Source organism: Gracilinanus agilis, chromosome 6, assembly GCF_016433145.1.
Source record: "Gracilinanus agilis isolate LMUSP501 chromosome 6, AgileGrace, whole genome shotgun sequence".
Lineage (NCBI taxonomy): Eukaryota > Metazoa > Chordata > Mammalia > Didelphimorphia > Didelphidae > Gracilinanus > Gracilinanus agilis.
In genome coordinates this window covers 286862358-286890190 of record NC_058135.1, presented here as the reverse complement: position 1 = coordinate 286890190, position 27833 = coordinate 286862358, and the positions used below count along the sequence as shown (strand labels likewise).

The 27833-nt window shown below is 39.7% G+C and overlaps 1 protein-coding gene across 1 annotated transcript in view; it reads right to left on the bottom strand.

Moving 5' to 3' along the window:
- Positions 1-2855: 2855 nt before the first annotated feature.
- The window catches only part of RTN3 (reticulon 3), a 50110-nt gene continuing 25132 nt past the window's right edge, over positions 2856-27833 (bottom strand). Inside the window, exons 3-9 of the mRNA XM_044682292.1 lie at positions 24507-26816; positions 8450-8657; positions 6921-7059; positions 5897-5966; positions 5202-5248; positions 4519-4577; positions 2856-2981 (exon numbers count right to left, since the gene is read on the bottom strand). Coding sequence (XP_044538227.1) covers positions 2936-2981; positions 4519-4577; positions 5202-5248; positions 5897-5966; positions 6921-7059; positions 8450-8657; positions 24507-26816 — 2879 coding nt within the window. The 3' untranslated portion in view covers positions 2856-2935. The remainder of the gene's footprint in view (positions 2982-4518; positions 4578-5201; positions 5249-5896; positions 5967-6920; positions 7060-8449; positions 8658-24506; positions 26817-27833) is intronic.

Sequence of the window (27833 nt, the reverse complement as noted above, 5' to 3'; positions counted from 1 at the left end):
CGCGAGCCCCCAGAGCCAAGCCAGAGAATTCCGCAGCCGCCTCCGGCACCCCGCCAGGATTCTGGGCCCACGTGGCACAGCGAGGCGGGAAGGGCAGACCTGGCGCTCTTTCGGTGTGCTGCATGCCAACCCGACACTGCCTCAGGAGCCGGAGCAGTCCGCGGGGCTCCATGCTCGCTGTTCTGGCTAGTCCGTCGTTGTCCCTCCCAATATATATTTATATGCCATGTTGCTCTCGTGTGACATTATCCAAACATTTGTATGCGTATTTGTGGAAAGTTGTTGCATCCCTTTTTTTTATATCCGCCTAAGTTTTGTAAAAGAGGTATGTTGAATAAATTCTTTCAAAAGGAGCCCTCTTTGGCGCCGGGTCCGCCATCCGCCCCGGGGGCCCCCCCCCCCCCCCCCAGCATCGTGGCTGCCCCTCGGGATTTCAGCCTAACGCCAGCAAACGGGCAGCTCTAGGGAGGAACAGGGCAGAGGGAGTCTCGGCTCTCCTCCCAGCCCGGCGGGGCGCCCTCCCTTCCCCTCCCCTCCGGGAGACTGGCCAGGTGCTGGGGTCAGGTCAGGCCCATCACAACGGTGTCCCGTCCGACGATAAAAAGAGGAGGCAGCCAGAGTGAGGTCACAGACATTGGGATCTTTTTATTAATACCACATCAATTTGCAGTTTGACAGGAACCAAGATTCTCTGGGCTCCCTGGGGGGCTGCTACTGTATTTGATGATGCACGCACATACACGCACACACACGGCTTCATTAGGCATTTTTTTTTTCTACATTTTTTTCCTTAAAAAAAAAAAAAGTCCACAACAAACCTGCCTGGCACAAAGGTGTGTCCAATGATCAAAACACAGCAGTAATAAGAAAAAGACAAGTGTGAGGGGCCCAGAGGCCTTCAGGGCAGGAGGAAATCCTTTGGAGGGGAAAGCCTGGGGACCATCAGTGAACTGGAGCACGGAGGAAGGCTTGGCTCCGCAGGACACACTGCGTACAACAGACTGAAGAGGAATGAGAGTAGAGGAAGGGGAGAAATGGGGAAGGACAAGGATGTCTTGGAGTTCCCAGCGCCAGTCTTTCTCCTACTCATCTAAAATCCCCAGAAAGGAGTTCTTCAAGAAAAGATAACTTGTCTGCTACTTGCTATTGAGCTGCAGCTGCGGGCCTAGAAAAAATGGGTCCATTTCATCCAGATTTTCCACATTCACTACTTACCACCTTTGGCAGCTCACATGTAAACTCGGCAACAAATGTATTACTGGAAACCAAGGGTTTCCTAAACAATCTACTCTCAGAAGAAAATGTTAGAAGGGTGGAAAGAAAGCCACTTAGAGCACAGACCAAAGCGCTCAGGAATCCTTCCATCAGCAGCCGAGGGCCAACTGGTCTCCCTCCCTGCTCTGCATTGTCTGTCCTGGCACTTTGTCAACCCTCTCTCAGGAACCCTGGAGCCTAGAGGTCCTGGCTAGGAACTGCTTCATCACCCTTCACGAGGGACAATTTAGGCCAAGGCGAATGTGGAAAGACACTACTCTCCACCTCCCTTCATAAAAAAGAAGAAAATCTTCCAAATAAAAATACATAATCTCCAAAATGCAAAGCTACCCTCGAAACAAGGTTAGACTCCATGTAAACCACAAAATGTACTTCTATAAAATAATCTGCATTTTGTTCTTCTGATTTAGACAAAACCACCAAAAAAAGCAAGCTATTTGCTTCTCCCAAGCCCATGCTCCTAAGCTAAACCCCTTGTTTTGGGGTCTGTTTTGCCCCAGTACAGCTCAGGGAAGCTGCTTCTTAGGGCAAAGATGATGACAATCCACTGAGGACAGCTCAACAAAGAAATAACAAACACGGGGAAAAGAAGGGAGATAGAAGAGGTGGGTCGTGTTTCACAAGTTCCTCTTAGAAATGTTCCCCCCACCCTGAACTGAGATAGAGTTACAACAACTGAGGAGGCCACATGCAGATTATTTTTCTCTAACAAGTTTACAGCAGTGTACAGCAGTTACAGACTTTTTTATTTCATAATATGAAAAGTACAACCTTATTAAACTTGAAGTGAGGTGGAGGAGAGGGAGGAAAGCACATTACAGGAAGGAGTTATAAGACTAAAGCTCAGAACTGGTGTCAGAAAGGAATACTATCAACTTCTCCAAATGGTCAATTCTTAATTGTCTTAAGAAGAGTGGCAAGCTGATCTCGTCCCTTCTCTGGGTTTTCCTTCTAGTCCCCATTCTCTTGTACCAACAGTAACTTACTGGGCAGAAGGAAGATCACAACTCTTTCGGAGTTATTAAAAGGAACTGAAAGCGATACCTCTCATAAGGTCGTTCTATGGAGAGAAGATGGCACACCAAGAGCAGGGACCCTATGTGATGTCAGCCTTTCACACAATGGGGCAGTAAAGGGGGTCAGAGAGACAAAAAGGCCCAAGATGGGAAGATTCTTCAAAGCCCCTTCACACCCATACTCTTGTCCCCAAATAATTTGTCCCAAACAAATTGTTCTGCTTTAAATTAAAAAGAGATAAGCTGATGATGAGAGATTGACTGGTAAAGACCAATATGTGGAAACGAGATAGTTGGGAACTTCCTTTCTAATTCCACCTTTTCCTTCCAAACTTTCATCACCCTGTGGTTCTAGCTAGAGGCAAATGCGCTCCCTCCTCCCCCACAAGATTTGGATTTATCCTATGAAGGCGAGTCTTTCTTTTACTCTTGTGGGTTCTAAGACATCAGTTCTTTTTAGTCCAGAATGTTCTTGTGCTTGATACTGAGGACAAGGAGGAGGGAGGGGGAAATACCAAATTAAAGAAACCTTGGAATGCAGGCTCAAGCTGACAATGAGCATACTCCTCCATAGGTACAAGTAACAATGGTTATAACTATTAAATGGTGTTTTAGTAACTGTTGGTTTTCCAGTTTCTGAGCTGTTACTCTGCCTTTTTCTTTGCGATGCCAGGAAGTTTTGCTTGGATCCTATGCAAGAAGAAAAACAAAAGAAAAAATGAAGCAACGCTTAGAATAAAAATACGTTTTAAATCTAATGCTAGGAGAGAGAAACCCAATTCATAATTTACATACTAAGTGAAAAAGAGGGGTGACCTCATCCAGGGTAGCACTTCCCCCGAAATGAGAATTCCCTTTACCCATGCGGATTTCACCCAATGACTCCGTTGACCAATGCTAGTGCTAGACTGACAGAGATGACATAATTTCCCCAGAGTCACACAGCTATTCAGTGTTAAGCTAACCATTTATTTGAAGTATTAATGCTCAACATTTTCTATTTTATGCACAGCAGAGAACTGGAGTCAGTCAACTTTGTTCTTCTCGAGGTAAATCAATTTAGAGGCTCACAAGGCAACAAATAACTTTGACAGGTGATATAGAAACAGAAACTTAATCTGACAATTTGGCAAGTGACCTTGCTAGTCTTTAAAAGCATAAGCGCACATGTAAAATGTGCTCAGGACAATGTCATGAAGATGAGTTTATGCAAAGGGATCAGGTTCTCTATTGATACAATGGGAAAATCATGAAGATTGAGTTGTTAAAAAAAGATGCAAACTCCCAGAAGTGATAAAGCCTTTAAAATCTATTTGTTTGCTAAAATATACTTTTCTGAAACAAGAGTAGGATAGTAGGTTTTCCTATATTAAGACAAGGAAGTGCTTTGTTACACTAGAAAAGCAAATGTAGGTTAACCAGGAAATCTTTAGAAAGTCAGTTCAGAAAAGAAGAGCTGCACATATTACACGGCCATCAACTTTCAGCACAATGAGAACCAGAAAAGTTTTTCAAAACAACAGATGAAATGAAAATCTCGATACTGAAAAATTCTTCTTTTGGGCAGCTATAGAATGTTGGGCCTGGAGTCAGGGAGATTCACCTACCCACATTCAGCTGTTATGACCCTGAGCAAGTCACTTCACCCTATATGCTTCATTTTCTTCATCTGTAAAATAAGCAAACCACTCTAGCATCTTTGCCAAGAAAACCCTAATGCAGTCCCAAAGAGGAGACCCAACTGAAACAACTCAACAGCAGCAACAGTTCTTCTTTAACCCAAACTTCCAAATACCAGAGTGTTCTATATTATGTTGTTGCTCAGTTTTGCCCGATTCTTGTGACCACCCCATGGACTATACTGTCCATCGTCCTGGCAAAGGTACTGTGGAATTTCCTTCTCCAATGGATTAAGGCAAATAGAAGTTTTAAGTGACTACGGCCATATTTGAATTGAAGTCTTCTCGATTCCAAGCCCATGCTCTATGCCCTGGGCCACCTAGCTGCCTCCCAGGCAAACAGAGGTTAAGTGACTTGCCCAAAGTCTTATAGTGTCTGAGGGTGATTTGAACTCAGGTTTTCCTGACTCCAGGCCTAGTACTCTATCCATGGATACAATCTAGCTGCCCTCATTCTATCATAGCAATGTGTCTTAGGATGTCTCAAGGGAAGATGTTTAGATGTTTCATGAAATTATTTTCACACTGTAGCAGTAAAAAATACTCACTTTGCAACAACTGCCTTGGTCTGATCACGAGCAATGCCAACATAATGGTCAATCTGCGTCTTTAAGGGAGAAAGAGTCAAATTGTAACAGCAGGCAGAATATCAAATCTCCTTTAAGCAACAACTCCCCTAAGTATGTCCTCCTCTTCCTTTAACACAACTATCTTCATCAAGGTAACTGGATTAACCCCACAACAAAAAGCAACAGGAAGGGCAGTGAATTCTTCCATGATCTGGGGCCTATTTTAGCATTTTGATGATGTATTTACTGTTACAAATGTTCTGCACTCACCGAGGTGCTTCCTTAGTTGTATTTAACTTAACTAAAGGCATTGGTATGGAGTTTGCCCTTAATACCAGAGACTACATCCAATCCACCCCGATTACTGCTGATGGCCTGTTGGCAGGGTGGTTTGGCATCTCCAAATTGAGCTCTACAGCCTGGTGATGTTCAATAACAATACAATAGCCAGTTAAATGTGGCAGGATTGCTCCAGATGGTAGATAATTTAGATTTCCTCACATACTTGTCTTTTAAAATTAAAGTAGGAAAAACAAATGAAGCAATTAAAATATTTTTCAAAACACGACGGGAAAGGATGATCAAAGTACAAAATACATTTTCAGTCTAATATACTGCAGTCAATCATTCTTTTAGATTTTACCTGCAAGTCATTTACTTACCTTATACTTTTCATACACAATTGGAACACTGAAGACCAGCAGCTCAGCTGTAAGAAATAATCAAAATAGTAACTTAAGGAGGAAACGTGGCATAATCAAAGCAATATGCATACCTTTTAAGCCTAAATTAAAGAAAAGACTTCTGATTTCTGGTTCAAAATAGCTCCCAGAAAAAAGTTTAAATTAAGAATGTTATGTGAGCTTTAGGGGGATGCAGGCAAAGAGCCAAGAATACTAGTAAACATGGTTTGTGAAGCACACTTAGGGGATCCATTCAACATGTACAACTTGGAAAAAAGGCCATTTCTTTTTCTAGGCTGAGGCCACATGGCACTGTCAAGGCAAGGACATGAGGAATTAATAGCACCAGGCTGGCCTCTGTGCCCGAGACAGGTATCTAAGTGCCCCGTACATATTAATCCCTATACTAAGACACAATTATGTTGGCCCCCCCACCCTCAAGGAGCTTGCATTCCAATGGAAGAAATGGCACACCAATAACTGGAATGTACACAACACATAAATGGGTAGGAGTAAATAGGAACGTACATGGAGGAGGCCCACTCCAGAGTTTTCTTTCCTCTAACTCACAGCACCAGCACTCGATGACTGCCCAGCCTCCTCCACAGGGAGCTTCACTCAAACTTTGACTCACACCCTCCTTCCCAAGCACTCTAGCAGCACCATTGCCTTACCAAGAATCAGAAGGGTAATACCATTGAAGACAGCACCCACGTAGGTCATTAGCCACATGAAGACAGCCAGCTAGGGAAGACACAGTCACACTGTTAGAGGCACGATGCCAAGGTGGGCTCCAGTTTACCTGAGACTTCACCAGCTCTAACTTTAATATAGTTCCTCTCTAGCTTAATGGTTAGCAAACTTCAGCCTGAGGCCTGTTTTTTAAAACAACTTTTATGAGTTAAGAATGTTTTACATTTTAAAATACAATGTTTTACATTTTAAAATACAAGGAAACTTAATTTAAAAACCATTCAGGCAAACATGGTAGTTTGGAGATCCTGCTCCTTAAGTAAGCATCTGCCACCAATCACTGCAAACTAATCTCCAAATTTCAGTGCTGCTGAGATTCTGGCAGAGCCCTCGCCACTGAAAGGCAAATTTAAACTAAATTCTTGCTAGCTATCTTCTTCATTTCTTCTCAGTCTATGTTCTTTTAGTAAGAAGTGGTATCTCCACCAGGAGAACATTGTACACAGTATCTGAAACATTGTGGAATGATCAAATGTAATAGACTCTGCTACTAAGAGCAATGCAATGATCCAGGACAATTCTGTGGGACTTATGAAAAAGAATGCTATCCACCTTTAGAGAAAGAACTGTGGGAGAAGAAAAAACATATGATTTATTACTTGCTTATATGAGTATAGGATCTGGGGTTTTGGTTTTAAAAGATGACTCTATTACAAAAAAGAATACTATAGAAATAGGTTTTGAGTGATAATACATGTATAATCCAGTAGAATTGCTTGTCAGCTCCAGGAGAAGAAAGGAAAGAGGGAAGGGGAGAGAACATGAATTATGTAACTATGGAAAAATACTTAAAAATAAAATTAAAAAAAGAAGTGGTATCTCCTCCACTAAATTTATTCTAATTTTTCAGACCCAAGCAAGGCTGAGCACAGTTTCCTCATTACTTTCCCCGTTAAGCCTTTATTCCTTCCTTGTCTTATAGTCAAGGCCAGAGCTCCAACCAACCTTTAAGGAATCCACCAGATCTTCCACCAGAAAGAGCCGAATGATGAGCTTAAGAGCCTTGTTGACATGCACCATAGCAGCATTCACATAATTATGGAAAGCTTCTGAGGACAAAGCAATGTCCACATCCAGGTAGGCTCTTAATGGAAAAAGGGAAAAAAAAATCATGAGCTTGACTCAAGTGAAATCATCAATTTGGATTTTCTTTCTAACAATGTAGAACACACCCTTATCCATGGCCTGCCCATTCTAATTCTTGTTCCTGTCCTCCCAAAGGTCACCACAGGGGATCCACCCAATAAACTGGAAGCCCTCCTTTCTTTGCTTTCAAGGAAGTAGAAAATTTGATTTACTGGGAGGAAAGTGAATGGGCCACGACTCAGGAAGTCCTGAATCTCTAACTCTTAGCTCTATTATGAGGTTGTGAAGTATATAACCATGAGCCATTCGGTTGATTTTTTTCTCTGTAAAATGAAAAGTAAATTTTTGCCTCAAAATAAGTTTTTAACAATTAAGAGTTAAAAACTATTTAGAGCATTTAGCAAAATAAAATACAAAAATCTACCATATAAATTAAAAGTTTTAAGGAAAAAAGTAGCAAGGAAAATGGTACTGACAGAGAAGTCATAAAATTACTCTATAAGCCCCTTTTGCTTGCATTTTTAACAATCTTGAGGTAAAAAATTTTTTTCCTTTTGTTTCCTTTAAATGTGGAGTGGCAGGGGAGCTCAGTGGAGTGAGAGTCAGGCCTAGAGACAGGAGGTTCTAGGTTCAAACCCGGCCTCAGCCACTTCCCAGCTGTGTGACCCTGGGCAAGTCACTTGACCCCCATTGCCCACCCTTACCAATCTTCCACCTATGAGACAATACACCGAAGTACAAGGGTTTAAAAAACAAACAAAAAAACAAATAAATGTGGAGTGGCAGAATTAGATCTTTGGGGCAACTCTGAACAAATCTTTCTTCCACTTCAGAAAAGTTCAGAATGATGGCCACTTCTTTTCCTCAAAAATAGTATTTTGAGGGTTTGAGATTTCCAACAGAAACGGGTTTCAAACCCTATAACTGGTATTTACAAAAAAATCTTAGCATAGCCAGAAGTTACATCCCAGAATATCCAGATCTCTCCGGCTTTACCAAACCTGTTCTCTAATATAAATGTAGCTAAAGAGGAGGGAAATGAGCATCAACACATTAAAAGAACTATGAGATGAACTCAAGAATTCCCACACTTCTCCAACATACCATGGGATGAAAATGCTTTCCCTAGTATTATCAATTCTAGAAAACTCCAAGGTCTAACATTAAAAAAAGGCCAGGAAATGTATGTCACCCCTTATAGTCCTCCCAATTTCTGTCTACTATTAGAGCCCAAAGGTTCTCTAGTCTACCACAGTAGCTTCTCCATAAAGTGTCCCTTCTTGAGAGAATCTCTTATCAGCACTCCAAGTGATTAGCATCCCATTAGTGTGCAAATGGACTCTCATTTATGAGCTGCAGAATTTCCTTTAAAATACTCTTCTACTCACTTGAATGGGTGGCCCTCTTCTGACTTCTGTACAGCTTGGATGACAGACTTGTAGATTCTGAAGCTGATAGTGACAGAGAGAAGGGCCAAGATGAGGTAAGAAGCCACACTGATGACACTGAATGCTGCTAGGGAGAGCAGCATGATCAATGTGGTGCCAAAGACAAGGCCAGTCTTCTTGACATCCCGCCAGAAGATGAGATCATGCACTGTCAAAGGAAAAGGACAAAGCTTTCAGAACACAACCAAGGACCACAGAGAGGCCCACTTCCAAGCCTAGTCTGTCCTAGTCATGTGTATTCTCACTTTAAGAAAACCTACCAGACAAAATTAGAGGGCATTACTGTATGGTAAGTGGGTTTCATCAGACAAAAGGCTTTAGGCTTTAGTTAAATGTTTTTTTTCCAACACGGGAGTTTCCCCAATTGCATCTAAAAGAAAATGGCATGGACATACAGCTTTTCAGAAATATCTCCACTTCATAAGGCAAACTGGAATTCAATAAAACTTCGGATCCAAGTTATGAGTTTGTATTCAACAGAACATCAAATAATGCTCACTTAAAGAGGGTTTTTGCAAAGAGAGAAACTTTGTAATAAACACATTTGGATGTGTCATTTTAAATACAACCAGAATCCTTGTATGATGGTTTACAGAAAACTCGGAATGTTGACAGAATTCTAAAGTTAGAAATGAAAGAAGCTTGTTCCCCCTAAAATCTTAAAAGCATTACATCACAACTAGCTTCCAGCACATAAGCTAATGACAATTATTTTACCTTCACTAGACATGACAATTATTATCCTATTAGGATTTCACTGATGAAAAGGTGGCTAGTTCAAAAATGCCACTGTCTTTTAATAGGGTGTCTACCACATAGCTGAAATAAAAAAAGTACATGCTACTTATTAAAGGGGATTTTAGAATCCAATTCAGTACATCCAGAATAGCCAACTTAAGTCTGATTGTAGGCAATAACCTCAATTGCTTATGCTCCACCATTTCCTTTGCTCCCCTAATCTTCAAAATTTGGGGATAGAGGAGTCCATTTGTTTTGGGGGAGGAGAATGAGGAAATAAAAAAATATTATGCTACTGTCCATCAAGAAAAAAAGATTTAAAACAAAAACAACTATAGCCAAGAGACAGAAGATTGGGAGCAGTTATTCTCTTTAGCTCAGGATTAACGAATGTTGTAATCCTTGGTATAAAGTTGGAAAGTGAAGCTTTGGGAAAAATTCAGTCTTTTTTTTTTTTTTTTAAATTGCATCTTTGGGTGCAAAAAGGAAAAAAGAACGAATTTGTTTTGAGGAAAAGGAGAGAGGCCCCAAATAAACTGATCTATATTGAAATGAGGGAAGCTGAGCAAGATACCTTGCTTTCACAAAGAAAAATTTGATTTACAAATTTGTGGGAACAGTAGTTTGGAAAAACTTGTCTTTACAGTTACTTAAAGTGGATTTTAGGAAGGTAATTTTAGTCAGGCCAGAAACAAAGAATACAATCCTGAAGCTGTACTCCAGAAAAGGCCTATGAATCTCTAGTGCCTGAGAGTGTTAAAAGAAATAGCTCAACCTTGGATGTACGGTAGGAGTTTGGTGAACTAGCAAAGGAGGAGAGTTGGCATAAGAACTAGGATTATAGGAAGTATAAGAAATCAAACACAACAAATGAACTAGCACTTTCAGTTTGTATTTAATTAATATAATAACGGAAATTAGCACACCTTTTAACATAATGAGTATCCTGATAGTCCCTCAGACTGGAGCACTTAAGTCAGTGTGTTTCTGATCTGGGCTCTGATATGAACTTAACTTTTATTAAATTGTGGGAAAATCACAATCTAAACCTCAGTTTCCTTAACCCTCCCAACTCTTATGTTTTCCTCAGCATGTATAACTCTTAATTGATTAATTACAGATTAAACAAAATTCTCTATATTCAGAGGAAGGGCTATGGCTACACCATTCCCTCTGCTCCCCCAATCTGCAGGATTTGGGGATAGATATGTTCATTTGTTTGGGGGGAGGAGAATGAGGAAATAAAGAAAGTGAATTTGACCATAATATCCAAGTACTCTGACAAAGAATCTGAAATACAAGGTTCACCGATTTGCTAGAAACCATAGAATTTGAGTCAACAAGAGCTAGAGAGCATTGTGAGATGTAAAATGAATAATTTTGAGTACATTAAATTGAAATTTTATTTTTAAAACTGTGTATATCATTAGACCCAGCAATATTCTTGCTAGATCTGTTTTCCAAGGAGGTAAGGGAAAAAAGAAAAGAATCTATATGTACCAAAAAATTTATAGCAGCTTTCTTTGTGGTGGCAAATAACTGGAAACTGAGGGGGATGCCCATCAATTGGGGAATGGCTAAATTGTGGTATATGACTGTGATGGAATACTACTGCACCATATTGGAAAGAACTCCATGGGACAATGAACAATGAAATGAGCAGAACCAAGAGAACATTATGCAGAGCTACAGATAATACTTGAAGAATAAATTGCAAAGGTTACCTCCAGAGAATGAACTGAAAAATGGAAACAATAAAGATATAATTTATATATCTGTCTCCAGATAATATCTTCTATGACTCAGGGAGGGGAAGGAGGGGCTGAGACACTTGTAAATAAATTCTATTTTAAAAAATCATAAATGAAAACTGTCCAGATCTAGGAAAGTCATATCTACACCCCAGAAATTCCATATTAAAAAAAAAAAAAAAGGCAACAAGCATCTAGAAAACTAGTCAAGATCACACAAGACATGGCATCTTCTACTAAAACCAGAGAAAACAGAATACTGGAACATAATATTCCAAAAGGCAATGGGTTTACAACCAAGAATATATAATCCTACAGAGAGGAAAGCATGGATCTTTACTGAAAGAGAACTTCTTTAAGCATTCCTGATGAAAAAAAAAGCTAGAACTAAAATGGAACTCTTAAACAAAAACATAACAAGAGCCCGAAGAAACCCAGAAAGGGAAATTTGAGCAACTAGAAGGAATCATAGAATACAGAACTAACATTCTAATGGTGAAGATGAAATTAGTGTCCCTTGGGAATCTTCATTTCTTAAAGCTACAAAGATAGTTAAATAAGATAAACAGTTGGGGCAGCTGGGTAGCTCAGTGGATTGAGAGTCAGGCCTAGAGACGGGAGGTTATAGGTTCAAATCTGGCCTCAGACATTTCCCAGCTGTGTGACCCTGGGCAAGTCACTTGACCCCCATTGCCCACCCTTACCACTCTTCCACCTAGGAGCAACTACACAGAAGTTAAGGGTTAAAAAAATACAACAACCTAAGATAAACCGTCGATAGTGGCAGAATGATTCAATTCAGTCTTTTAAGGGAAAAAAGAGAAAGAGTAAAAGTGTAGAAAGGAAGAAGTAAATGTGCTACTTCTCATAATCAGGGTACATGGGAATATTCAAAAGCATGATGAAGGGGTTACAAAGAGTGGGCATCAGATAACTCCTGAATACACAATTTGTGGTTGAAATAGATTAAACTCAATAGGAAAATCATTTGGGACCTAGGGGGAAGGTCAGATCTAGCATAGCAAAGCTGGAAGGAAGAATCACAAAGGCAAGTAAACTTCTGGAGAGTGAAGGGTTTTTAAGAGGAAAAAAACAAGAATTAGAACCTAAAGGAGGGCCTCAGATTAACTCAAAGACCCTGGGGAATGATTGAACAGATTGTGGTACATTAGTGTGATGGATGATTACAGAGACAGTACCAGAGAGAACTGAGCATTATGTAATGAACCAGAGTGAAGTAAGAAGCAGGATAATAGCTGATAAACATGGAAGACAACCCTGAACAGAAAAAACAACTTGGAAAACTTAAGATCAATGCAATCATCAGCTGGATCTCCAAGAGCCCGCCCCCAAGGACACTATTAGCCACCTTCTGACAAAGAAGGAGGGGACAGGAGGTAAAGACAAATACTCTGGTTCTTGACCCCTATGGACTCTTTTTGTTGGATGCTTATCTGTTACAAGGATCTTTATTTTCCCTTTCTTTCAGTAGGTTAATAAAGAGGAAGAAAGGACAATTAACAACTGTGATATGGGGAGGGAGGGGACACACAACACTGAGCCACTGTAATACTTTTTAAATTGTGCAGAAAGAAAAAAAAGACAGGAGGGAGTTTCAGGAGGCACAAAAGAAGGGCAATTTTTAGCTATGTAACACCGGGCAAGTTATTTAACTCCCATGGCCTACCCGTTACCACTCTTCTGCCTTGGAACCAATATGTAAGTATTGGCTCCAAGAAAATAAAGATTAAAAAAAAAAAAAGGCAATTTTTAAAGTTAACTTTTGTGGAATGTATTACATACTTTAAAAAAGCAAGTGTTACGAAGATTTGGTTTCATATAGAATCTTAATTTTATGTTTTTCCATATGCAAGGAAATGTCCTTTTTCTTTGGTGTTTAAATTAAAAAGATTTTTTTAAGTTAGTGGGGCAGCTAAGTAGCACAGTGAATAGTGTCAGGCCTGAAAGTCGGGAAAACCTGAGTTAAAATCTAGCCTCAGCCACTGTGTAAAACTTTGGATAACTCATTCATTTAGTCCCAATTTTCTAGCCCTTTACACCCTCTTCTTCCTTGGAACCATTACACAGTACTGATTCTAATACAGAAGGCAAGTTTTCTTATTTTTTAAAATTGATTCTGGGGACAGCTGAGTGGCTCAGTAGACAGAAAACCAGGCCCAAGTTCTGTGTTCAAATACTTCCCAGCTGTGTGACCCTGGGCAAGTCACTTAATCCCCACTGCCTAGCCCTTACTGCTCTTCTGCCTTGGAACCAATACATAGTATTGATTCTAAGGTGGAAGGTAAGGGGTTAAAAAAAATTGATTCTAAGAGAGAAAGTAAGGGGTTAAAAAAGATTAAGAACCAGACTTTGTTCTCTTGTGTACAAGTGTTATAAAGCAAACTGGAAATCAAGAGCACCAAAAATATTGACTAATCACAGTTTCTCTTTACTCGAAGCATGAATCAGATTATAAAATGTTAACTGATGCATGAAGCACAACTAAATTATTAAGGAAGCAATTACTTTTCCGATGTAGGATGTTTATTAGAACTTCCGGTTTGGATGTCATTGATTCAGACTTTGAGAAAGCAGTGATAAACTTGGTGGGGACAGAAAATCTGTAAACAAGGGTTTGTTAGCTTTATATAAGATGAATGGAAGCAATTCAGCAAACTTTTCAAATAGGTTTAAGCATTTCTGAAATACCACTTTGCAAACAACTGATAGCCAGTCTTTTTGTCTCTTACCAAAGAAACTCCACTAGAGAACATTCTGTTAGTGCTAGTTTAGTTCCTATTATTCTTTGTCGGGGCAGAACATCTACGAACGATGCTGAGGTAGATTGAAAGAATGGCAAGATTTCCATTTCTCTCCTTTCATGCTCTCTAGCTTCCCATTCCAGATCAGCCTTGCAGCAGAACCAGGCACTGCTCAGTCCAGGTTCTCCCTGGCTTTGCTTTCGCTGCTGGTACCCCTCAGGCATGCCTGTCTCCTCACCTCCACATTTCGGTTCTTTGCCTAGGCTACCCCCTTCCCATGGCTTTAGTTATCATCCCTATGCAAATGAACTTAGTTCTGTAACTAGCTCTGCTTCTCCACAGGTTGTCTCCCATCTGGGTCTGGAATCACCCCCACCCCGACCCCCTCCACCTCTCAGGAACTACCAAGCACCTCCAGAACTGGCTTTTTGCTTTTGAATCCACAGTGCATATTAGCACAGGGCTTGAAATATAGGTTTACTTTTTTTAAACCTTACCTTTTGTCTTAGTGCGGATACGAAGTATGGGATCCAAGGTAGAAGAGCAGTAGGGGCTAGGCAACTGCAGGTTAAGTGACTTGCCCAGGGTCATACACAGCTAGAAAGTGTAGGTTTATATTTGAACCCAGGTCCTCCGTCTCTAGGCCTGGCTCTCATTCTGTCCCTAGGCTCTTTAATTAATATCCAAGTCATCTTTCAGCTCAAATGCAGAACAAACCACACCCACCTTTTTTTCCAGGTTCTTCATTTCTGTCAATAAATAGCACCACCCCCCCAAGTATTTATTAAGTGCCTACAATGCACTGAGCACAGGATACATCTATAGTAAAAGAAACAGTGCCTACTTGCAAGTAACTTGCATCTGAAAGAAAGTGAAAACAAGAAGGGTGGTGGGGCAGGGAGGGACAAAGACAAATATAAATATAAAACAGTTAAATATGAGGCATCTGAAAGGTAACATTTAACTGCTAAATTAACTAATCCTTCTCCTTCACCACTTACATCCAATCAGCTTTTAAGCCTTGTTCACCTACTTCCCTATGTTAATAGAAGCAGCATGCATTACTGGCTAGGCAGCTTTTGTAGTCCATAAGATCCAAGTAACAAATCCTGCCTCTGACATCCATTAACAGTTTAACCCTGGGCAAGCCACACTCTTGACCCAAGGCAACTAAATCTAAATTACATTGGCTTCACTGGTAAGAAGTACCCTTCTCCCCACCACAAAAATTCATACATCCCATTCTTTCCACTTCCCTTCATAACTCAAATAAGTTCTTTTCCCAACAAATTCAGTTATTCCTAAATAATCTCCTAGAACCTAATTTTTCTCCATTCTACTGAATGGCCAGAACAATCTTCCCAAAGTCCAAGCTTGATCATTCCACTCTAACTCAAAAATCTCCGGTCCTAGGTTCAAACCCGGCCTCAGCCACTTCCCAGCTGTGTGACCCTGGGCAAGTCACTTGACCCCCCATTGCCCACCCTTACCAATCTTCCACCTATGAGACAATACACCGAAGTACAAGGGTTTAAAAAAAAAATCTCCACAAGTTCCGTATTACCAATAGACTAAGCTTACTTAGCCTGGCATCCAAGGCCCAGCACAATCTGATTTCAACTCAACTTTCTGACTTTATTTCTCATTATTGCTTCATCCATGCCTCTCTCCCTTCTACGGCTCACTCTTTCTAGCCTTTAAACTTAATCCATTACTTTCCAGCCTTCAGTTTGCCTCCATAGGTGATTCAAATACACATAAGAAATAGATGTAGAGAGGGTCTCTACAGATCAGAATTCCTAAGACTTTTTAAGGTTGATTGTCTTTACAATCCTGTTGTTATTGCATAAATTTTTCTCCTGGTTCTGCTCATTTCACTCTTCCATCAGTTCATACAAGTCTTCCCAAATTTCTCTGAAACCATTCCCTTTGTAATTTCTTACCAGAGAATTCCATCACATTCATACACCATAACTTGTTTAGCCATTTCCCAATGGATGGGCACTCCTCAGTTTACCAATCTCTTGAGAGCACAAAAAGAGGTGCTGCAAGTATTTTTGTATATAGGGGTACTTTCCCTCTGTCTTTGATCTCTTTCAGGGCTTGATGCCATCATGGTCATCTTTTTTCACCACCATCACCAACACCAAATTTACATAGCACTTACTTATGTGCCAGGAACTGTGCGAAGTACTGTAACAGATTTAAATTATGCGGATGCTAGTAGCTTTAATAACTTTATTACATCAAAGTAGTAATAGTAAAGAGAGGGAAAGGTAGGAAAAAGGTAGAGAGTTGCTTAGCTTACTACTCTGTTGGCCGCCATGATGGACTGGAGATCACCACCAAGGGTTCCTTCAGGTTTCAAGCTCTAGCCAGAAGAAGATGTAGAAGACCTCCTGGTCTGACCCTTATAAAGCAGTTTTCTCCACCCATTAGCTCTCCCATGCCACATTTCAGGAACCAACCATAGTTTCTTAATTTTCCTGGCACCACTGGGGGGTGGGGTGGGGTGGGGTGGGGTGCCTATGGGATCAGTTTCCCATCTCATTGGTTTCAACTTCCTTTCTCTAAGGGTTTGTCTATACCTGCACATCTCAGTGGTAAATGACCTTCAGGTCACTGATTGATGACATCAAACAAAGCGATATTAAAATAAAACTTCACCCAGACTTTTTGAGATATTATCACATTTGAACATATCAGTCTTGTGGCCAAATTTTGACACCAGTCAGATTACTTTGTGCATAACAGAGATCTAGAAAGAGCCTCAACAAGAGATTTGGGTGGGGGAAAGTACTGGAACTTGAATCTTCTAGTGTGAGTTTTCTTTATCCCTATTGTGAAAGAGAATTCTTTACTCTATTGTCTATCCTGAGTTAACACTAACTTAAGTACCCCTACTTAGTTACCTCACTAGCCTGAAGACAGGATTAACTCCCCCTTGCCTACTTTTAAGTTGAGTCAACAAAAGATTAAAACCCCCTACTTAGTACTAGGTGAGAAGCTAGAAATGCAATGAATCTGTGGATCTTTTTGATGAGAACAACCTTCAGAAGGTGAGAAGTCGGTCCTACAGACATTGCCTCCTGGGGAGTGCTAGATAAATAGATTGGCTTCTGTGAAGAGGGGAAGGGACAAGAAGTCACCATAAAAGCAAGACCTGAACTCCTTCAGGGCAGACCGGTTTTTTTTTTTTGAGAAGTTAAGTCTGTAGAGATTGTCTTCTGGAGAGAGTCTTAGGCAGTCTTTGAGGGAGCTTTGCTGGAGACTTGGATTGTGGGCTTGGAGCTTGGCTTCTACTTGAACCTTGACTCTTGGGATTACTTTGTTGGATGAGTAAAAGACTGACCCCTTTCTAGCTTCTGTGATGTTGGAAATTTGGGGGTCTTAATATTGAGATCCATGATATAAACTTCCTGGGGACATTTAGGGGATTTGAAAACTACATTTCCCATGATTCAACAGGCTTCCTGTCTTATGTGGTGATGTGAGCCAATGTAAACAGAAGCTTAAATAGGGAGAACTTGATTGGTACTTCCTCTTTCCTAGGAAGCAGCCAGGGGGAAGGTATGGCGGCCATTTTTGAATTAGATCTTAGCAGGCACATGGTTCTTTGTAATTATCAATATGGCTGTTAATAAAACCCTAATATCTTTAAATATACCCTTCTAAATTAATTTTATTTATCACACTTCCATCTTGGAGGAGGCTGCATGGTTATTCACTACCAGCCCTTCCCGGTTGAGAGCTAATTAATCTCTGCCTGGATTAAGCAGACCCAGAGCAAAACATTAGGTTGATAGGACAGATAACTTCTCTATTCCCCTCACATTTCTCTTCTTTAATGTTTCCTCTCTATTTGTAAATATTTGTAAATAAGGGGGCAGCTGTGTAGCTCAGTGGACTGAGAGCCAGGGCTAGAGATGGGAGGTCCTAGGTTCAAATCTGTTCTCAGACACTTCCCAGCTGTGTGGCCCTGGGCAAGTCACTTGACCCCCATTGCCCACCCTTACCACTCTTCTACCTTAGAGCCAATACACAGTATTGACTCCAAGATGGAAGGTGAGGGTTTCACCAAAAAACAAACAAATAAATAATATTTGTAGATAAATTTCTGACTCAAGATATAATAAATACCGGCGACCACATAATTTCATATAATCATCATCCAACCATTAATTTTAACCTTTGCACTATCCAGAGCAAACTCAAGAATACCATATAATTGTTCACTGAAAACAATTTTCAGCCAAATAAAGGAAATGAAAAATGAGGAGACACAGATTAAGCCACCTCATTTAAAAAAACTTTGAACTCAAGGAAACATAATTTCAACTTACTTATGGGGGTACTCGGACATTTCACATGAAAAAGGGATTTTAGTGGCCTACATTGTTCAGTATGATTGAACAATGTACCATGGCAGTCAAAAAAAAATCAGTACTATCCCAGGCTGCTTGAAATAACACATTTTCCACAAAAGAGGTCCCCTAATTGTACTGTGTCCTATCAGAAATCTTCAGTCTGAGGCACAGTGAACAGTATTGAGGAAGCCTTAAGTTCAAATCTGGTCTGATCTCAGACACTTAACTAACCTTGAGATCCTAGACATGTCACTTAACCTCTGACTACTGGAGTTTTCTCAAATGTAAAATTTCTAAAAAGCACCTTGTAAGGATAAAATGAGAAAATATTTTTAAAGCACTCTGCAAAACTTAAAAGCACTACATAAATGATAGTCAGGACGATGAAGGTGTTCAAATTTATGTGATATTTTAATACCATATACATTCTGTAGAGCATTTAGGATGCTTGAAGACTGACTGAAGCAACAGAAGTTTATCCTACAGAAACCTGGGTAGAGTAGTAGTGATAGCTTTCTAGACTTGTTCTTCTTATTCCTAGAGGGCCGGGCTAAGAATAATGGGGTATATAATGGGGTTGCAGAAAAACAACTTTTGACTTAACATGTGGAAAAACTTTCTAACTAGAATGAGTTCAATGAGGGAGAAGTGGACTTCTCAAATTTAAAATGTGTAGGTTGAACTAGGTGATCTCTAAGACCTCTTTCTAGTTCTAAAGCTGATTTCCCTAATTAGAAGGTTAAGTAGATGTTGATTGATGTTGTAGAATGGGTTCTTGGTCTAATACAGCTTGGACTAGATGATTTCCAAATTTGGTTCCAATCCTTCCAATTCTGTGATTCTATTCAAGAGAAACTCTCAAATCTTCCAGGAGGGACGCTTCCCTAATTTGCCCAACTTTTGGATCTTAGATCTCATACAGTAGCATTATTCTCACCTCCTTATATCTCAAACTATACTACAAAGCGGTAATTATTAACTTATTTAATACTAGTTCAAAAAGAAACAAACAAAAACAAGAGAGGTTGATAAGTGGAACAGATAAGAACAACAACATATGGAAGCAAATAGCAGAATAGTGCTTAACAAATACAAAGACTCCAGTTACTTATTAGAAAAACTGGAAAGAGGTCTAGACAAACATTTCATTCTGTATTACCAGGGTAAATTCTAAAAACACACAAAACTTGGATTTTTATGTGGTGACATAAAAAACAAGTTAAAGAGAAACAAGAAGATTAATGAATATTTGTTTCCTAAATGAGTTCTCAGTCTTGGTCTCCTTGAAATATTCTGGTTTAGGAGTTGGCAGTCTATGATACAAGGGAAGTTTTCATTTAGTGGGAGGCCCAATGCCAATCCAATTAATGTAAATTCTAAGGAAAAAGATTTCTGCCATATTGATTCTAGGAATGATGTAACATATCTAAATAGTTAAATGCTTATATTGTATTCATTAACAGGGAATAGAATCTTTCCATCCCCAGCCATTTTACACAAGTTGACAGGGCTGAAGGAGTAGAGGAAAGATGATGAGGGAGTGACAGCTAGTGCCAGAAACTGGTACTGTTTAGCTCTCCCAAAGGACACTGGTTTCACTTCACATCTGAGTGAGAAGTAGGCAGGCAAAGCAGGTATGTTCTAAGGAGGGACAATTTGAAACAACCAAATACTAGCATACAGTAACTTTGGCATACAGTAACTGATTAATAAATGCCTTTTCAATCCTTCAGACATGTAGTTTAGGGGGCAGCAATTGAAAAGTCAGGCAGAGGAAAATAACATTCAGACCAATGTTAAGTTCTATAAATTAGTCCCTTCATCCCCTTTTTAGTGGTTGCACTGAGAGAAACCCCTCTATAAACTACCTGTTTCAGTCCCTTCCATCAGGTTTCAAAAGCCTGTATCACAAGGCTAGAGAGACTATTAAAATGTTCATATGAAAAAGAGTATAATGGAGAATAAATTTAATACTAAAATAACTTTCCCTAATTAAAAAAAGTCCTAATTCTTCCAATTACCATCCACTAGATCTTTCTTCCCTTACAATATTACGCACTAATATGACTGGCATTCTTGAAAGAAAACTATGTTGATACAAAATGAAGAGGGCCAAGACAGCTAGTTAAATCATTTTACAATCCATTTAAGAAAAAAAAAGCAAGACTTCTGCCCAGATCATGTCTTGCTAGCTTTTACATAGTTTAGCCTAATCAGTTTTCAATTGTAATTATAATTACTTCAATCAGATGATAGTTTAAAGTTTAAATTTTGATTCGACTTTTGTGGGTGGTAAATAAATGGGTTAACAATCTGCTTTGCTACAGATTTGTTCAGCCAAATAAACCACCCTCAAAATGGCACAGAAGCAGCATTGACAAAGAGCACAACGCAGTTACTGTGAAATATGGACACGCATGCTCTTTCTATGGACAAGTCTGGCAACAGCCCAAAAATTTGTGGGAACTTTTTCAAGGCAGCATTTCCTTCAGACAAAAACAAAACAAAACAGTTTTTCCTCCATTAGAACAACCCTGCCTCCTCCTCTGTACTCAAACTCAAGATTTATAATACACAGAAAACAAAGTATCATTGACTACCTTGCAGACAACAGAGAGGAGGGGTAAATATAGAAATGAACAAGAAATTGCAAAACTGATTAAAGGACCAAACAGAAGCATAATACAACTTAAAAATATAATCCAAGAGACAGCTGAGTGGCTCAGTGGAAAGAGAGCCAGGCCTGAAGGTGGCAAGTGCTGGGTTCTTATCTGGTCCCATGTACTTCCAAGCTATGTGACCCTGGGCAACTCATAACCCCGATTGCCTAGCTCTCCTGCCTTGGAAGGACATTTAGAATTGTTCTGAGACAGAAAGTAAAAACAACAAAAAAACACAACCTAGCCAAAATGGCAACTGAATAGATACACAAGTATATATGCGCACACGTGCACAGCAGCCCCTCCCTGTTCGGTTGCCCTCCATGATTAGTAATGGGCTGTTTTCCTCCCTATCCTACCTTTTGTAATCATCGTCCTTCCTGCCATCATCCTTGGTGATTTCACATTCAAGTTAATAACAATTTTTTAAAAACCCTTACTACTTTCCATCTCAGAATCAATACTGTATATTGGTTCCAAGGCAGGAGAGTGATAAGGGCTAGGCAATGGGGGTTAAGTGACTTGCCCAGGGTCACCCAGCTAGGAAATCTTTAGGGCCACATTTGAATCCAGGACCTTCTGTCTCTAGGCCCAGCTCTCAATCCACTGAGCCATCTAGTTGCCCTGAAAAGACAATTCTAATACCTGGGCCCAGGACCTTTGACTTCGGTCACTTATAATGGGAATGTAGGCTAAGATTACATCTCAGATCTTCAAGATTCAGAACTTTGAAATTTTTTGATTACCATCTCTGGACCTTTCAATTCTCTTCTGATTGTCTCATTCTCTCTGCAACTGCTTTTCCCTCATGAATTCCAATTCTTCGACTTCTCTTTATTCTCCAATATATAGTTCTACTTTTCTTCTCTTTAGTTTTGAATCTAAGTTGAGCCATTTCAACAAGATACTGTCCTCTGCTCTTGAATCTCTCTTTCCCCTTATCTTTCCTTGGATTCTCTTTTCTTCCTATCTACAATCTCTCTCTCCATAAGCTCGTTAGTTCTCATAAATCTAAATATATCAATATATCATCTCTATGAAGATGACTCCCAGAGCTACAAGCAGCCTCCATTTCCCTCATGAGCTCCAGTCCTACTTTGTCACATACCAATTAAACTTCAAACTCGATGTGATTCACTGGCATCTCAAACTAAACGTGTTCCAAACAGAACATACTGTCTTTCCCTATTTAACTTTCCTATTTCTATTAAAACTATCACCATCTTATCTTCTCCAAAACCCATTCTCTCCTTTATTTTACTTTCCGAAACCTAAAGTGAACCTTTCCACTTGCATTCCCTTCCTTTTCCTTCATACTACACATACAGGGTATGAAAAAAAGCATCCCAATTACAGCAATTTAATTATATTACTTGTGTTGTTGGTCTAAGCTAGTTTACTCCTAAGAAAATGGTTGGTGCTTCATTTGTTTTTCAGACCTGAAAAGGACCAAAAAATGACATTGCTATGTTGGATTGATGTACAAGTGTGTTCAACTAGGGCTGATTAGACCACTATGAGCTAAGACGACTCTCTCACAGGTGGGGAACAAACAGCCCATATAGACATTTGGGATGGAGATCTCTGAATCTACACATCTCACACTTCTTTTGAACTACAGCAATTCCCCTTTGCTTATTGAACACAATGCTTTCTCTAACACAGACACACCATGCGGGGTAGTCCTGTGCATGGCTTTTCTTCTATGCATTTAAAAAATGCTTCAGTGACCTTTTATTTCTTTTCTCACGTTTTAAAGGAAAGGCATGAGGCATCTAGGAAGTACAGTGGATAGAGTGCCAGATCTGGAATTGGGAGAATCTGGGTTCAAATTCATCCTCAGATGCATTCCAGCTGTGCGACCCTGGGCAAGTCACTTAACCCAGTTTGCTTAGCCCTTGTAGCTCTTCTTAGAAATGATACTAAAAAAAGTAAGAAAATAAAAGGCAAAAGTAATCAAAGCTCAAAAACCCTGTTTGAATTTGCCTTCATCTCCCACATCTAGTCAGCCACATGGTCCTATTTCCTTTATTATATCTTTTGCATCTTTTTCTTTCTATTCCACCCAAGATCTGTCTCCTCATCACAGTCTTCATCATCTCAAGCCAAGATGCTTTCTAAGACTGATTTTCCTGTCTCCAGATTGTCCCTTTCCTACCTATCCTGCTTGCTACAACTGTATTAAGCATCCTAGCAAACAATTCCAATGTCAAGATTCTGCTAAAAAAATCTCTATTAACTCTCCAATACCTAAAGAATAAAGTTCAAATACCTGAGTTTGTCAAAGATTTGCAACCCATTTACTCAGACCTACTTGCCAGGACTTTCCTTCAAGACATCTATGCACTAGCAAAACTGTATTATGTATGCACAAGCTAGCTTTCTTGTTTCTGACCAAAAAGGAAACAATGTGGCCTTTCTCATGAATTAAATGAAGGGGCTGGGAAATTTAATGTAATTACAATAACTAAGCAGGGCCCCACTGAGGACTAAAAACTTTTCCTTCTTTGCAGAGTTGGGGGACAAAGGGTATGGATCATAGTATGCAATGTTAAACTCAGTTGATGTGTTGACTTTTTGCTGAATGTTTTTTCTCTTTTTTATTCTGTTACAATAGAAGGCTTGCTAAGAGAAATGGAATGGAGAGGAAAATGTTCAGAAAATATAAAGAAAAACAAAAGAGATCAGTAACTTTTTTTTTTTTTAATACAGGAAAGGAGGTGGTTAGAAGATATATTTCCAAGTTCCTTTTCAACTCTAAATCCTATAATACTATTAGTCCCTTTCTGACTGAAAATGCCCTATTTACTCCCAATTCCACCTGCCTCATTCTTCTCCTTTAAGGTTTAATTTAAATGCCATCTTTTCCAAAAAGCCTCACATGATCCCTACAGTAAGAAAGAACTTCCATGGCATTGGTATCTCTTTTACCTTACAATTACATTCTACTTTGTATTATAATTCTTACATATACATTTTATTTTGTATTAAAGTTCTTTATGTACAAGGTAAGGTACCATCCAATCTCCCTCCCCCCTTTATCTTCCATAACACTCACAATCATAAAACATTTACTAAGTGCTGATGTTCCAGGAACTTTGCCAAGCACTGGGGATACAAAGACCAAAAAGAAATCATCCCTGACCTCAGAGTATAACTGAATTCTCTCAATGCTTTATCCACAAGAGGACTCCAACAAAGTTACCTACTTTCAAGATGTGAAATTTCTCTGTGGGACAGGCCCAGATTAATTAAAAGTTCCATTTAGCTTCTCTCCCAACAGGACCTCCTTCATCTTTTCTTCTTCAATTCATCTCAGAAGTCTCATGTTAAAACTCCACATTAAGAACTATCAACAAAATGGTGATTGTCAAGGAGTCATATAAAAGAATGGTCTAATGATTTTAATGTTCTGGAACTCTGAGGTCAATCACTTATTTATAGCCAGGAGTAGAAAGCCTAGTCTGTATAAATCTCTGAGAGTCGATTTTTGTGACAGGAAAAACTAAGAGTCTACTTGTTTGTGGAAATGTCAAAAGCAGAAAGAAAGCAAGTAAAGCAACCACTACAAGGTTTGACCTATCTTTTCTCTACCACATTCCCCCCCCCTTTTAAAAAAGGACGATTTAATAAGCATGATTAATAGAAAAATTACAATTTGATCAATAATTGGATTAGGCAAATTTATGACAGGTGGTATTTCTAATGTAAAAAGTTACCTGAGAAGTCAGTCAGAAGTCTTGTTAGGAAATGCTCATTAACCTGTTCAGTCTTGCTAAGAAGGCTGGATATTATTCCTACTCCAGTAGGTTCTTGTGTAATCCCAAAGTCAGGGTCAGAGGCAGTCTTGACATTTCTCTCCCTCAGGATATCATGTGATCTCTCTGGCCAAGGTGATTCTGGAGCAAATGTCGAGGTGACAATTTCCGTGGAGGTTTGTATGAAGTTTTTTGCTATCGGGGCTTTTACTTCCTCTTGTGAAGCCTTTATCCTGTCATCTAGTTTCCCACCTAATTCTTTAAGGGCCTTAATGGTAAGCTGCTCCTGTTCTAAATCTAAAGATGCTACTGGAGCACTTTGAATGGAAAAAGTATTCTGGAATTGATTGCCATTGGTGCTTTTGTTTGGTACAGTGCATTTGTGGTCAGCATCTTCAACTCCAAACAAAACTCCCACAGGAAAAGTTGTTTTCAAATTTGTGTCCTTTTCTGCTGTTGCTTCAAAGGCATTTACTTCAGCTAATGCTTTATTTGTTTGGATTTCTGAAAGGGTGGCTATAAGGTCTTCTGGGGAGTCACCACTTTTATTCTCCCTCAAGGAGTCTTCTCTTAACATTCTCGAAGATTCTCCTGGAGAAAGCCTGGGTTGCTCAGTTTTAAGAGGTTTTAGGGGAAGAATTTCATTCAAGTTGCCCAACGGCTTCACATATTTTGTTGCAGAATCAGTGGTGGTTATCTTTGGACATGAAATTTCACTAACTGGACTTTCTTCAAGAATATCTGACTGAGCTTGTAAGGTTTCAAAGTCATCAACAGCCTCTCTGCAATGGTTACGTGTCTTATTGCTGACATTCTGACTGTATTTATCCTTGATTTCTCTTTCATCTGCTTCTATTATGGGATTCGGAACAGAAATAAGTTTCTCTGCCTGAATTGTGACACCACCAGTAGCTTCACATGAAAGCATCTCAGATTCTCTTTTATCACTTTCAAATGACATATCCGCTGTAATATCTTCAATGACAGTGTCGTCAGATTCACCAGAACTATCAGCTTCCATCATTTCTACTAGTAAAGAATTCTCCCCATTTAGATCAACCTTCAGAGGGTCATCAGGTAAAACTACCTTTTCAGTAATCTCTTCAAGGCCCAATGATGCACATTTTCCACCTCGAGATTCAGGTAACCTGATAAGGGTGCCACCTCCTTTAGGCACACTCTTTCCCAAATCTTCCAAGCTGACTTTCCTTGCAGAGTCAATACTGTCAGGTGAAGCTTTTTCAGAGAGGGCTACTCTTGATTCAGTGCTAGGATTGCTCTCATGAATGGAATGTACAGGGATTTTCTGAATGTTCTGATGAGGACATATTTTAGGATGTGAGGCTGAAGTTTCTGAAGCATATTCATCTCCATCTAAACTTGAAGCTTGAGCAAGGTTTTCAGAAAATTTTTCTGGCTGTTTTACTTGGGAAACTAAATCCCAAGTCAATACTTCGTTGGTGAAGTTATGCATGTCACTTACACACCGAGATACCTCTTCTAGGGCTGCAGTAGTTCGTGAAAACTGTCGGGTGAGCAAGGCAGAGGCTGGATGTCTTTCCTCCTGGTTTCTCAGTGAGAATATTCTGTTACTGTCCCGTGAGTTACTGGTAGTTATCTCACGGTCAGTATGCATTGCCCAGCTACCAGGTTCACTAGTGCTCTCCCGATAGGAGTCTTTAAACTCCTGGTCAAATGTTGCTTTGTCAATGATGACTTCAAATGGGGATTCAGGAGAATCTTTTTCAACATTGACAACACCAGAAACTTCAGATGGAGACAAAGAATGATTCCTGATGCCTTCTGCCTCAGACTGTTTGGTATGCGGCTTCTGGCCTTTTAGCAAAGTGAACGTGACATCAGCATCTGAAGCAGCTTCATTATCCCTAGCAGATAACTCATTTTGGTTCCTTGGTCCTTGGTCTTTACTAACATGATGCTTAGTTGGACCCATTTCCTTGGTAAGAAAGGGAGGATGTTCAGGAAAACTGGTTGGAATGCACGGACGATCACAGTGTACTTCTGCTTCTGTGCCAACAGGTGGAGCTTCGATTGCAGAAGCTCCACTGGTCCCATTAATTCTCTCCATCTTTTTACTAGCAGCACCAGCAAAATTGTCTTTTCCTTCTTTTGACAAAACAGGCTGGATGTCTAATACTTGATGTTTTTCTTCAAGTAGTATCGTGTCAGTGTTGAGGATTTCAGAAGATGAAGAAAAAGAAGTCGTGATTTCTGATGTGCCCTTATCAGAGCCTAGTGAGTTCAATCTCTCTGAAGCCAGGATTTGGAAGAGAAAAGTGTTTACAGTGTACAACACACATGAGCTAGTCAAGTCAGGCAAAGCAGCATGCTTTTAGTTTTCAATTCATATGTGTATGTGCACATATATGTATGAGTGTGGGCAACAAAACAATGACTACACTTATCCTACGAGGCATGCAATAATCAAGAAGCCACTTCATGCTGTGAATGCAATGGGGCAAAGCATTGTAGAGGCACAAGGGAGGTTTGGGAAGGCAGGGATTTTCTTTGCAGAAACATTAATAAAAGCAGCACAAACTTGAACACCACTTGCAGTTTTAACTACATGATAACAAAGTGTTGCTAAAATTTTGCACAATGTTTACAACAGAGCTTTTGTTCTTTCTTCAGTGGGGGGCAGGTGCGTGTGAGTAACTATAAAATAAATAAATTGAACAACTAAAACACATGACCTTATTTGATTATAAATTCACTATTCTTTGCTATATAATTCTGATGACTAACCATGGACATTTCCCTACTGTAGGGGTCACTGCAGAAGTGACAAATATGGGGAGGCAATGTTGTCTATGTTCTCATACTCTGCAGGCTGAAGGGTTATTATTAGTAAGACTTACTTTTCTCTTTTAAAAATCTTTGTTACGAGAAACAACTCACGGGTAGAAATTTGGAAATGAAGGTGGCATAAAAAGAAAAAGTACCACAAAAAAGGATATGACATTTAAAAAAAGAAAATTCACTCTCCTAATCTAACACAGTCCGGAAGGAAAGGTTCCTGGCAGGGCTAGTTTCCCCTCTGAACTGCAGAGGACACAGAACTAATTGTCCCATGCTTAACAGTAGAAGGTTCTGTCCTAGACACAGGCCTGTTCATATGCCCAGGTAATTGCTCATATGACATAATTTGAAGGTTCTTGAAAAGATCCACTAGCTTAAAATTTTTTTAACATTTGGATTAATTTCTTTGGGCTGAAGCAAACCAACTGTCAGAAGTCATCTCTTTTAATATGCAAATACTCTTGCAAA